The sequence below is a fragment of the Abramis brama genome (assembly GCF_963993115.1).
Source record: "Abramis brama genome assembly, chromosome: 21".
Lineage (NCBI taxonomy): Eukaryota > Metazoa > Chordata > Actinopteri > Cypriniformes > Leuciscidae > Abramis > Abramis brama.
The window spans coordinates 23,122,554-23,136,470 of NC_139983.1; the positions used below are offsets into that span (position 1 = coordinate 23,122,554).

At 40.1% G+C, this 13,917-nt stretch overlaps 1 protein-coding gene across 1 annotated transcript in view; it reads right to left on the reverse strand.

Annotated features, from left to right (window-relative positions):
- Window positions 1-13,917, reverse strand: part of ush2a (Usher syndrome 2A (autosomal recessive, mild)) — a 208,666-nt gene that overhangs the window by 1,790 nt on the left and 192,959 nt on the right. Inside the window, exons 62-72 of the mRNA XM_084096104.1 lie at window positions 13,610-13,837; window positions 12,011-13,530; window positions 10,330-10,651; window positions 6,366-6,572; window positions 6,032-6,270; window positions 4,965-5,182; window positions 4,618-4,794; window positions 4,408-4,491; window positions 3,521-3,756; window positions 1,571-1,636; window positions 820-1,017 (exon numbers count right to left, since the gene is read on the reverse strand). Of these exons, the coding sequence (XP_083952230.1) occupies window positions 820-1,017; window positions 1,571-1,636; window positions 3,521-3,756; window positions 4,408-4,491; window positions 4,618-4,794; window positions 4,965-5,182; window positions 6,032-6,270; window positions 6,366-6,572; window positions 10,330-10,651; window positions 12,011-13,530; window positions 13,610-13,837 (3,495 nt within the window). The remainder of the gene's footprint in view (window positions 1-819; window positions 1,018-1,570; window positions 1,637-3,520; window positions 3,757-4,407; window positions 4,492-4,617; window positions 4,795-4,964; window positions 5,183-6,031; window positions 6,271-6,365; window positions 6,573-10,329; window positions 10,652-12,010; window positions 13,531-13,609; window positions 13,838-13,917) is intronic.

Here is a 13,917-nt window from a genome sequence, read left to right on the forward strand (position 1 = left end):
AAAAATGTCAAGTCTTTATTTTTACTTAAATGCATCCCTGCTGAATGAAAGTATTACATTCTTAAAATGAAGATTAGCCCATGATTTACTCACCCTCAAGTCATTCTAGGTGTATCTGACATTCTTCTTTCAGACATTATATATAAAAAAATGTCCTGGCTCTTCCAAGCTTTATAATGGCAGTGAATGGCCATAAAAGTGCATTTATCCATGATAAAAGTGCTCCACACGGCTCCGGGGGGTTAATAAAGGCCTTCTGAAGCGAAGCGAAGCGTTTGTGTAAGAAAAATATCCATATTTAAAACTTTACAAACTGTAATCTCTAACTTCCGCTAACTGTCGTACGCGCGTTCACGTGAGACTGGTGTTCCAGCGTATGACGAACAGTGTCTCGTGAACGCGCGTACGACAGTTAGATGCACTTTTATGGACAGCCATTCACTGCCATTATAAAGCTTGGAAGAGCCAGGACATTTTTTAATATAACACTGATTGTATTCGTCTGAAAGAAGAATGTCAGATACACCTAGGATGACTTGAGGGTGAATAAATCATGGGCTAATCTTCATTTTTGGGTGTACTATCCCTTTAAAAAGAAAACCTTTGAACGGTTGTGTGCATATTTATCATATCACTAATTTATAATATCATATAAATGTATTTATTTGTAAAGTAAGCAGGGTAGTGTACCGTCAACCCATTAGCATTGACTTTTTTTTTTAAATGTTTTTTTCTTGCAAAGGTGATACAAAATCTTTCCATGTCATGCCTTACGAGTAATAATATAATTATTATTATTATTATGAGACACTATCTCACCATTCCGCTGTCAGTGCCGTGCAGGTCAGCGTCCCATGATTTCTTATCTTGAGTGTCGATCAGCTGACTAACACTCCGATGCAAGGAATTCTGGGAATAGGCATGGCTCAGCTGGCTCTGGCTGGGAACGCGCAGCACAGACATGCTGGCCTGATAGCTGAGGTTGCTGGTGCCTCCGATCTTGGTGTCAGTCAAACCCTGATATATCAATATGAAGCACAAACACCCACATCACTGCACATTCAGTCTCTCAAACACGTGCAGCAGCGAGTCACTTAGGAAAAGATGAGCAAACAAGAGGTTCATAACAGCCCAACTATACACATTCTGCATGCAATGCCAGTCAACTGCAAAACAAAGTCCAAAACATAACGGAAATTGAATGAAATAGAATCACACATGAAAAGAGACTAGATTTTTACTGTTTTTTTATATATACAAAAAAGGACATGAGTGCTTGTTCATGCAAAACTGCAAATGCCACAAAAGACATTCATGTCTGTAGTATAAATACTTCGGTATTTGTAATTAGTATAAGAAAGAGTAATAGTGAGTTTCCTTAGCAAGTACCACTAATGAAGAAAAGGGCAAAACATGCCAATGCAGCAGGCCATGGTGATAATCTATTCCTGAATACATCTCAGAGAGCTTGTACCTCAGTGTGCATGGCAAAGCGCTTTAGTGTTATACTGCAGGTGGAGTCCGGTATATTGTCAAACTGGGAAGAGGAGAGAGAGAGGAGTGCGCTTACCATCGGTGCATCGGGCTGAAGCAGAGCAGTAGAAGCATGATTAGAGCAGAGTTCAGAGGAAGGGCTCTGGAGCAGATCAAAAACAGACAGCAGATTCAAAGAGAAAGGCCACAGTTTAAAGGATGGGAGTGTATATAGGAGTATACAGTATGTTTAGTTCACATGCTCTGCTCTTTCCCACGAGTCATTGAGGAAGTTTTCATGTTCTGATATTGAACACTAGCTGGCTGCTTATTGAATATTGCTCAGTATGCACTCTATACTGCCTACTGTTTTTTTAAATAGTATGTGAAACAGAATTCACGTAACGACAAACATGATATTTGTCACATGACCTCATAAGATTGTATGCTTAATTCAGCTTCCAGGTATAAATATGGGGGAATTTTGCATGTCAACTCAATGTTTGTGTAAAACAGTTATATATCTGTCTTAAAATTCAAGCAGTCAAATAATGAGTCAAGCAAGAATGCATGGTCAAGTCAAATGCATTGCATTGTGGGAATACCCAGCATACACTGTGCATATGGTTGTTCTCTGGATATTTTATAAAGAAAATAAGGATATTTAATGCAGTATGTATACAATATGCTAGCAGCCATGTCACCCTGTAGCCCAAGACTGGTTGCCCACTGAAGCTAAGCAGGGCTGAGCCTGGTTAGTACCTGGATGGGAGACCTCCTGAGAAAACCAGGTTGCTGCTGGAAAAGGTGTTAGTGAGGCCAGCAGGGGGTGCTCACTCTGTGGTCTGTGTGGGTCCTAACACCCCAGTATATACTGTCAAAGAGCACCGTCCTTCAGATGAGATGTTAAACCGAGGTCCTGACTTTCTGTGGTCATTAAAAATCTCATGGCACTTCTCGTAAAGAGTAGGGGTGCAACCTCCGATGTCCTGGCCACATTCCCTCCAATTGCCCTTGCCAATCATGGCCTCCTAATAATCCCCATCCACTGAACTGGCTCTATCACTCTCTCTCCTCTCTAGCTGGTGTGTGGCGAGTGCACTGGCGCCGTTGTACTGTGGATGCTGCACACTGGTGGTGGTTGAGGAGAGACCCCGACATGATTGTAAAGCGCCTTGGGTGTACAGTAGTACATATGAAAGCGCTATATAATGCCTCATTCATTCATATACACTACTGTTCAAAATTTCGGGTCGGTAAGATTTTTAAATGTGTTTGAAAGAAGTTAAGCTCCTCATAGCTGAATTTATTTGTTTAAAATACAGTAAAAACAGCAATAATGTGAAATATTATTACAATGTAAAATAAATGTTTTCTCTGTTAATATATTTGAAAATGTAATGTATTTCTGTGATTGTAAAGCTGAATTTTCAGCATTATTACTTCAGTCTTCAGTGTCAAATGATCCTTCAGAAATCATTCTATTATCTGATTTGCAGCTCATTTAAGAAAAATAAATAAATAAAATAAATAAAAATCTTATTAAGAATATAGATACAATATTGAAAACATTTTTTTGTGGAAAACGTGACGCATTTTTCCAGGATTCTTCAAAAGAACAGCATTCATTCAAATAGATATCTTTTGTAACAGTATAAATGTCTTTACTGTCACTTTTAATACGTCCTTGCTGAATAAAAGTATTAATTTCTTTAAAAAAATCGTATTGACCCTAATCTTGTGAACAGTAGTGTATAAATAGTAAGAGCAGTATGCTAATCTAAACATAGTTATAGCTCCATGACTATGACATTGCCTCTGGCATTGTCTCTATCACCATACAGTAGCAGTGGGAAGAGAAGAGTTAGCACTCCCTCTTCTGGACATCTGAAGGAAATGCATGTTGCAGCTGTGAGTGTAAACATCTGAAAAATAATCTGTAACTTTTGTGTTCCACTTCTATAATTTAACATACACCTTAATGCAATTATTACAATTTGTAGAATGTTACCATTAAGAAAAAATTAGCTTTTTTTCAGTCTCTCACCAAATAGGAGTCATTCGGCGGATACTTGGTGCTTCTCCTCTGCAGGGGCACTATTGGAGGTCTCTCTCTGATGAAGGGAGGCTTGCTCAGGGCTCTTCTCAGCACCAGACCCATTATCAGAGCCAGCAGCAGCAGACCCAGGAACGCCATAAGAATGATGAACCATAACTCGTTATAGATCTTGTATTCAGCCCCATACAAACCTGTTTTACCTCCAGAACTGGACTCCACTGCATCTGTGGGCAACAAGTGAGATGCTTAGATTAGTAAAAACAGAGAAAGAATAAAAAAAAAATAATAATACAAATATTTAGTCTTAAATGGGAAGAGTTTAGCAGCTATTCCACAGCTTACTCTCAATAATACCGAATAAAAGAGGAAATTATTTGATTCATTATAATAAAAAAATGTACACACTTGTTTTAGTGTTTAATTTTATTATTAAGTAAATTGAGATATAGATTAACATAATGACTGCCAGTACTTTCGTATTACCTTGCAACCTTTTGCATTGTCATTAAAATATATTATAATTATATAAATAATTGTCTAATTATACATTGCATATTTGCTGCAAATGATGTGAAACCACACCCATATTTACAGTAAATACAGTATGTTCCTCATATTTTCATTTTGGTAACTTAATGCCAGGAGCGTTTCACCACATAAAAAAATGTGTCTGCAGCGAGGGTGTTTTTAGTTGCATCCAGTGTTACTTTTTACCATTTATTTACATGACAAAACCAATATAGTGAACGGAGCTTAAATGAGCACTATGAGTTTGCAACACTGATACTGGCACAGGAACAGCTCGGCTCAGACAGAATGGAGACATTGCTCGCTTTTTCCAATCACTTTCACCTGCCAGGCCTGAGTAAACATACCTATACCAGTGGCCGTATTGTATTTAATGACAGGAGAGCTGGCGCTGCCGCTGTCAGTGGTGCAGGTAACTTGAAATGCAAAGGCTAAAGTGAAAAGAGACAGGAGAGATGATGAGAGAGGGGACACTAGCAAGACAGAAAAAAGTCTGGCTCGCCTATGGGCCAAATCAGACCCAGCCCGAGGTCATAGTAGAACCATAATTGTCATACTTTTATCAGAAGTGCGTGGGATGTGCAGTGAGCTGTGGAAGCCGCTGTAGATGCGCAGGTTGTTCTCGGTTAGACTGTACTCTGCCAGAGGCCCGTTCAGAGAGAAAGAGCCACTCCAGTCCAAAAACACATTGGTAAGGTTACTCTGCACCACAAACGGCTCCTTGTACTGAGGAGCTACAAAGAAACCAGAAAGGGGTTTGATTAATATGCCATAAAGTGTAGAAATAATTTTTCAAGAATTTCAGATGGTAAAAGGTATGACTGGGAGTGCATGTATAATTTCCGTTAGCAACAAGTAATCAGAGCCATACATTACTTCGTCCCGAACAGGAGCGAGTCCTTACGTTCTTTGAGTGTGGTGATGGAGACCCAGTCAGACACAGTGCTGCCCATGTTATTGTAAGACACCACACACAGCTCATAGGTGGCATAGGGCAGTAAGCCAGTGATGTTGAAGCTTTGCCCCATCCCAAAGAACTTGATTTCCACCGGGCCAATGGCACAAGGTACAGGTACCGGCTGCAGAGGCTGAGGACAGGATGATCGCATGTGGAGCTCGCAGCTACAGAGATGGGAGTGAATGGGGGACAAATATTTATGCTTTAGTACTACCTTAATACACTTCCATTTGAAAGTTTTTTAAGAAATTAATAGTTTTATTCAGCAAGGACAGATTCAATTCATCAAAAGTGACAGTAAAGACATTTATAATGTTACAAAAGATTACTACAGTACTTTAAATAAATGCAGTTCTTTTGAATATCAAGGAAACCTGAAAAAAGTTTCCAGAGAAATATAGCACAACTGTTTTCTACAATGATAGTAATAAATGTTTCTTAAGCAGTAAATCAGAATATTAGAATGTTTTCTGAAAGATTAGGAAGACTGGAGTAATGCCTGCTGATTCAGCTTTGCCATGAGAGGAATGAATTACATTTTAAAATACATAAAAATAGATAACTATTATTTTAAATTTCAATACTAGTTCACAATATTACTATTTTGTAAAATTGCCTCATAAGAAACAAATATCAGCCACAACTATGTCATTCAGATGTTGTGATGACCGAAATTGTCTTCACAGTGAAGTGGGAAATTTCTATGCTGTTAGTGGCATCACATGGAATTGCAAGAGTAATTAGCTTTGTAAACACTTCCTCGTTCTGCCATGGGACATAAAAACGATATAGTCCCACCTCAAACTCATGCCATCATTGGTTGTTGTGTTACTATGTCAAACTGCTCGAACAAAGAAAACAACGTTTTCATGTTTTGAATACTTGACAAAATATTTTAACATGGTAGAAATCACATACCTCAGCTTTAACTATTAATATTGACTTTTACCACCGATTCAGAATTAGTGATTATATTATCATGCAAATAAAACAAAATTCTGTGAGATCTGCACCTCTCAATAATGCCATTAGGCTGAAGAGGCATGTCCCACGCTACCCGAGCTGAGCGGGAGGTGAGGGCGACTGTATGTGGAGGGGACTGCTGGGCCGGGGCAGAGGCCTGGGTGCGGAGCTCACTCAAGGGGCCTCGGCTGCAGCACAGGAAACAGGTGCAGGCTTCCACGCCGACAGAATACACCGTAAAAGGCCTAAGACCATGGAGAGTCTGCTGTTGGGAAGTCCCCTCAGACAGCTACACACACAGATATGAAAGAGTTAAAACTCTATTAATATACATTCTTAGTTGTTTATATATGTATAAGAATATGTATACTGTATATTATGTACCAGCTGGTACGAGTTCTTGTTTTGTGTGAAGACTCTGTAGAGGCTGACAATGCCGTTTGGCTTGTTGGGTGGGCTGATGTCCACCACAGCTGAGGTGGCGTGGATGTGCAGGAACTTAAGCGGGCTCATCCCCTCTGGAGGAGCTGGACCTGTGTGACCTTGAGCCCAGGGGCTTCCAGCGCGACCTGCTGAGTTTACAGCCCACACCTAGATGGCCAAAGTTAAATAACACAACACATGAAATCAGGTATTTATGCTGAACAGCATTCATTAAAATGATATATATATATATATATATATATATATATATATATGTAAATTCTTCTTAATAATAATAATATCAAAACAAAATCATTATTATAAAATCAAATAATAATAATAATAGTAATAATTATTATATTTTATAGTACACACATAAAAACCAGTTCAAAATGCTTCATGGTTCAGAATATGCACAAAATATATATATAAAAAATGTCTTATTTTAATTGACATTAAAGGGGCAATTCGTCGTTGACAAGATGGGCTTTTAATAGGACTCGTCTGTCTATGGAGTAGAAACGGAAAAAAATACAATCGGTGCTACATGACGAGGAAAAAAAGGTTTGCTGTGTCCGAAATCACATTCTTCCCTACTATACAGTATGCGAAAAACAGTACGCCAACAGAGTAGTATGTCCGAATACATAGCATTTGAAAAACAGTAGGCAAAAAGTACCCGGATGACCTACTACTTCCGGCAAGATTCTGAAGTGTGCATTCAATGGACACTTTACTATCCCATGAGGCCACAGGAGAGGATTTATGAATGAAGGTGATGTGACGAAACTGATGCTGGTAGGTCATGTGATAATGACAACATGGCGGATGTAGTACGTCCCGATTATATTCATACTACACACATTCATACTATATAGAACATACTTTTTTAACGGTTGCAAAGTAAGTTCAAATTCAAATGTAGTACCTACTCAGGCAGTACGCGATTTCAGACGCACCGGTTGTGAAGCTCCAGTTTGCCAAAAACTTCAATACCCATAATGTACTTTTGATTTTACTTGACTTTTAAAACTAGGACTGCAGATAAACAAAGCAGCACTTGGTAACCATTTTTAAAATCAATCATGCCGATTACTTTCTTCATTCCCGACAGATGCTCACTGACGGACCGACGCTGGTCGACAGACGACCCTCGGTTTGGTGTGTTATGGCCCTTAAATGTTATATAAATTTATGTTATATATAAATTTCTCTCTTTTTTACTACCTGCTAGACCACAGCGCCAACATGTAGCATTGTTTTTCCTCTGCTGTTTGCAGAACAGAACAAACCTACTACCATTTTTTGGGTCGTAACCCACCAGTTGAGACCGACTGGTATAGATGTGCATGAGAAAAGGAAGGAACTTTATTATGCAAAGCTACAGGTACTGAGATGCCTGTGGTCTCTCTAACACCTACAGGGCTGATATAAGACCGGATCTGATACAGACACCGGCTCTGAACTGGCCCTGCAGACAGAATGGAGACTCGGCACCATCCTACTCTTGAAGAGGAGTCACCTTCACCTGATGGACCCACCTGGCGCCTTTTGCAAAAGGAAACTACCCATTCAACTACTTTGAGGAGTCAGTAGTCCTGTACTCTCTAAGCCCTGCAGTCGTTAATAGCCAAAACATCAGCATCCATTACAGAATCACTCCGGCCTGAATCTACATGAAAATTAAATTTCACCTTCATCAAGGAGTAAATGAACACATGGAAAGGTGAAGTAATCTTATTTACTAGACGAGCTGTTTGTATAATTACACAGGAAGAGTAGGAAAAGGTCAGCTGGGGTCACTATTTGCATGGGTAAGTAATTTGTAGATTGTCAGTTATAATAGAGGCGGCAGATGGATGTTCCTGTGGATAGGGTTAAATTAGCCTCAATAATAGGCAATTACACCGTGATCAATCCAGATGATAGATCTAAGTGGCAATACGCACAGACTGCACGAGGCACCGGCTGATTTCACATTCCCATCCGAAGCCGTTCCACTGCCAAACTGACGACTAGACGTGTTGGAGCACAAGTGGGTGACGGAGGTCTTGTGGGGTGACAGAAGAGAAGGAGGGCAGTCACGGAAACAGCCTCTTGTCACCCAAAGAGAGAAAAGGTCACGTTGGCAGGAAGACAGTGAGGAAGAAAGAGTGACACTTTCGTGTGCGTGTGGCCAAAAGCGGCGTTATGAATGACACGGGACAAAGAAGTGCGATAACCTTAATTTCCCACTGATAAATCTTTCCGATTCCCGGATAGGAATTTTGTGAAAAGAGATATGAGTGCTACGTTTTAAAGTGGAGTCAGGCAGGACATCTTCATGCCCTTGTATGCGGCGCAGACGTTTTATTGCCACCGAAGCACTTGCATACAGAGCTGTAATTAACGCGGGAAAATAAAACTATTTCATGAGCGCGGTCTAATGGATGTGGGTGTACACCACTAGGGCCGAATCTGCCCGGAGACAGATCCTCATTGGCCGTGGCCACGCCCCCAGTTATGGACACAGGGCCAAAAGTTCCCTTTTCTGTTATGAGCACTAGGCTAATTAAGATTTTACATAAAAGTGTCAATAAAATATGTAGCCTCTTAACATGGGATGGGTTTGATTTCACAGGGACACATGCCCTTGTGTGAGAACAAGTAAAACGAAACGCAACAAAAAGGGAGACGACTCCGTGACATTAGGACAAAAACATAAATATGGTAGTGGTGGTAGTCCCGACTCCCTGAAACTTCAAATGGTCGACGAACAGAATTTGATACCGTTAAATAAGCAGACATAGACATGCATGACACATTCAGTATAGTTAGCAGCTTCCCCAGGGAAAGCCAATAGTTATTAAAAGGTCTTTCCAATACGTGTACATGTTGGAGGCCTAACAGCTAATTCAATGGCTTCGATCGTAATCGTCAGCATTCAGCCAGGCTCAGATTAATGGCCCTGTCGCTTGTCCGTCATCACTCAGCTCCGCCCGCCAGCTGTCATAAATTACCGCTCATAAATAAGATGGAACAATCAGGCAAACTCTATCAATTTAGTCCTGATCAGCCCACGCCTCTCAAGCCTGACAGTCAAATGCTAATGTTATTTTGCTCCAAAGGCTAGGCTGTCAATTAAGAAAGGTCTCGTAAGAGGACGGTGGTGTGATGAATATAGTGAGTTAGATTAAACGCCTGTCTATGTGAATGAAAGAGTATAGATGAGCAAAACACTAAACACAACAGCAACAAATAATCATGCTGCTAATTAAATATTCCTTGAGGACCATCATGTTTAGACTAGAATGTTATGTACTATAATAATAAAGTATTAAGTATCCCAAAGGGATAATTTTATATTCATGAAACATCATGCATTAGAAAAAGACTTATAGCAGTGTTGTTGTTTACTAAAACGAAAACTATTAAAAATTATTTTCATTAAAAAATAAAATAAGATAAAATATAAATATTCAATGAAAAACTACAAAATCTTCTATTAAAATTTTAGCTAAAAACTATTAAAAATATCAAAAGCAGTACTACTAAAACTAAGTGTAAAATAAAAACAGAAAATATAAAAATAAAATATTAATAAACACTATAAAATGATTTAAATATTACTAAAATAACACAGGCTTACACTAAGCAATGACCTCGAAACGACTTTAGAAACGACTAGAAACACTTTAGCAAATAAACAGCAACCCTCTGTCAACTATCCACAACACTTCAGCAGACAAGCACCACTAAAAAATCTGTTCATCTGTTCAAGTCTGTTCATTCTTTGTGCAATATAGTAAATTATATAAAAGTTGAAAAAGTTCTAAAGGTATAAATTATATAAAAAGTTGAAAAAGTTCAAATCAATTGATGATGGTCACCTAAGCAATTTGTAGTGTAAAATACGATTGAGTGAAATGAGAAACAGCCGTGTGACCTGGTATTGGTAGGCTGTGTAGGGCAGGAGTTTGTCATCATGACAGGAGGTTGATGAGTTGCGGTACACCAGTGTAGTTGCAGATCGGCTTTCAGTGTCTAACACATGTTTCCGGTAGAGCTCGTAGTGCAGTAATTTCCCATTCGGCTCAGCTGGAGGAGACCAGGACAGCAAAAAGACTGTCTGTATGCCCTTAGGGTTAGTTTGCAGCTCCAGAAGGGGGGCAGGTTGGCCAGTAGGGGGCGATTCAAGCGTCTGTATTGAAGACCAGTCACTAGCAGCGCAGCCTAACAGGGTGCAGGCCTCCACTCTTACCTCGTACCTGCAAAAAATACAGCAACAAATAATACAAATAAGAATTAAATAAATAAACAATATTTAAAAAATAAAAATAAATAATAACACATAATTATAAAAAAATAAATATTAAACAACCAATAATATTGTTAATAAATAGATTATATATGAAAATAAATAATAATACATAAAATAAAAACAAACATAAAAATAATAAACACGGTTGTAAAATATCAGTGTGTAATGTACAACAATGCTGTTTACTTCAGTTAAAGAAGCCAAATATTTTTTATGATTATAATCTTTTTTTTTTTACTTTAAATTTTTTTAAATGATTTTGAATATTTAGGAATATAGATATATAGAATTTTTGTGCTTATCCTGGTAAAAAAGTGCCGTTATTTATCAATAGTGTAGACAAAGAACAGTTTTCTCCTTCAGAAGGTCATCAGCGATGGACTGAAGGACAAAAGGGAGAGAAGAGAGGAGAGCAGGAGAATAAAGGGACGGTCATCTGAAAGAGGCAATGAGTGGCGAGTTGATAATGTTGATGAACCATTATCATCACCCCACTTATCTGGATTTTCACTTCAACATACGTATACAGCTCCAGACTTTAGTCATCCCTCATTTGAGTGCCTCCTCCTTCTGACCGTCTTTGTCTATGCCAAGGATGGAAACATTAGAAAAGGCTCAAGGTTGATTCCCTCCCCCACCAAGATTCTCTCTCTCCTTTTCCTCCTTCTCTCATTTGTTTTATCAGTGTGTCTGTCTCGAATGCAGCAACTGTAAAAGTTTGACCAGTTAAATGTATATTAAGATGTTCAGCTGGACATAGTTAAAAACAACAACATACAATTTTATTTAAAGATGCTTTAAGTATTATATTGATCCATCCATATTTAGCCCCGAAAACCAAGCAAATGGCTAATTTTAAAGAAAAAATTGTGTTTTATTTTGTGGTTGCAATACTGGCTACAACAGCAGGGATTTCTCTCCAACCGGAGGCAATCGTGAAGTAACTCAAAGTCGAAATAATGGTGGTTATACTAGTCGCAATCAAGAACAAAGTATCAAGAACAAAGTCAACTAAACTGTTTTGTTTTTTACATAATAATTATAAATGCTATTCATTAATGAACAGATACTTTTGGGCCTGGGTAATATATTTATGTTGTAAGGCAAATATTCACAGTAAACCTCAAATATAAAAAGTAGCTACTTATGAAGCAGATTATAAAGCAGATATACACACATGCGCTTTATAAGTAGCAATTCGTTTTTTTTTTGTTTTTTTTTTGGTCAACTGTAAGTATTTACCTTACAAATCAAAATTCCCTGACCTTGACTAAACCGTGTTAGACTTGCATGCCTGTATTGTTACCTGTAGTACGGCTTTAGTGCAGTGAGGGAGAAACTTTGACTCTGAAACGCACTGTGGTGCGAAGCGAAAATGAAGCGTTTCACGTTGGGCTCAGCAGGGTCCCGTTTGTAAAGTGAGTAGGTGATGATGACCCCATTAGGTCGTGCAGGGGGTTCCCACTGCACCATAATGCTGAATGGCCCTAGGGCCTGCAGTCTGGGGGGAGCCACACCAGAGGGCGCTGAAGGCTGTGTCCTGGCTACCGCCGGCAGACTGGTAGCAGCACCCTGACTGTTATTGGCAGTGATGATGTAGCTGTACTCGACACTGGGGAGTAAGGTGAAGTCGTGGTAACGGGTGTCCATGCCAGTATATATAAGGCTCCCATTTCGACGGAGCTCATACCCTATGATCACTCCATTTGGCTGGACAGGCTCTCTCCATGTGACTTCAACTGATTCAGGGCCTGTGACTTTAAGAGTAGGAGTGGGCATCCCTGAGGGCGGTGCTTCTCTGGTCTGGACTGGAATGGGTGAACTTGCAGTGCAGCCCCCATTAGTGCAGGCCGTCAAGACAAGGCTGTAGGAAATGTGGGGCTGTAGATCCAAAACCAGCACACTTGACCGTTTCCCACGGTAGATCTCCTCATTGTTCATTTTGAGAATATACATCACAATCTCACCATTCTGGATGGATGAAACAGTCCACGACACATTGAATGAATAGGAAGTGACATCAGACACCATAGGTGGCTCCACGTTAGCAGGGGCGGCTTCTAACGTCCTGATCTGCTTTGGCTCACTGGTAACACACCCAGCCACAGTGCAGGCAATGACTGCGTAACTGTAGAGAGTGTATGCGGTTAAATCCACATCAGTGTAGTTGAACACGCTCGAGTCGAAGCTGAAATGGAAACCAACGTTGTCCCTCTGAATCCTGTACGTCAGAAGAACACCATTGGGCTCCAAAGGAGGTGCCCAAGCTACAAAGACTTCATTAGGCTTGCCCTCTATATGACGGACAACCGGAGGAGCCAATCCTCTAGGAGGAGCTTGTTTGGTGTGAACCGTGAGCCAGGGGCTATCAGTATATCCTGCCGCATTGGAAACGCGCACACGAAACTTGTACCTGCTCCAGGGCAGAAGGCCAGACATATTATATGAGAAGCTGTTAGCCTGGGTGTCGTTCTGGATAAAAACAATCTTGGCTCTCAACGAGTCATCTTCATCACTCCGTACCCTGCCATCCTCCACACTTACAGCCAGAACCTGGTACTGCAAGATCCTGCCATTGGGCTGGGCAGGTGGAGACCAACGGAGCTCCACGCTGTGGGATTGGACCTGCTGTACCGTAGGAGCCGCTTGAGAAGACGGGACGGCCTCTTCGGTGGTTACGCGTTGAGGTGCGGACCTCGTGCAACCTGTTTCAGTGCAAGCTTCGAGAACAAGCGTGTACACCGTGTACGGTTCCAGACGGCGGAACAGGAACTGACGAGCAAGGCCGCTGAACTCCAAGTTGTCCTCATTGAAGATGTTGTACATCTGTGGATAAAAATATGTTAAATGATGGCAGATTCTGGAGCGTGATATTGCAATGTTACCATAATTGTGGGTAGCATACTTTAATGACTCCATTTGGAGAGGTTGGTTCAGCCCACTGTAGCAGTAGTGCTCGACCGTGTTCTCTCTTCTCCACGCTGAAGTTAGCCAGGCCACTTGGAGAGGCTTCAAGGGTCTGAACAGTGGTCCAAGGACTAGACACCTGACCTGCTCCATTAATTGCCTCTAAACGTACATTATATGTGGTGTACGGCTCCAACCCAAACACATGAGCCTGAAAAATGTTACCCTACAACACAAATACATAAATATATTGTTAGTATATGTTATTCACATAGCAATATTACTATTATTATTGATACAAATAAT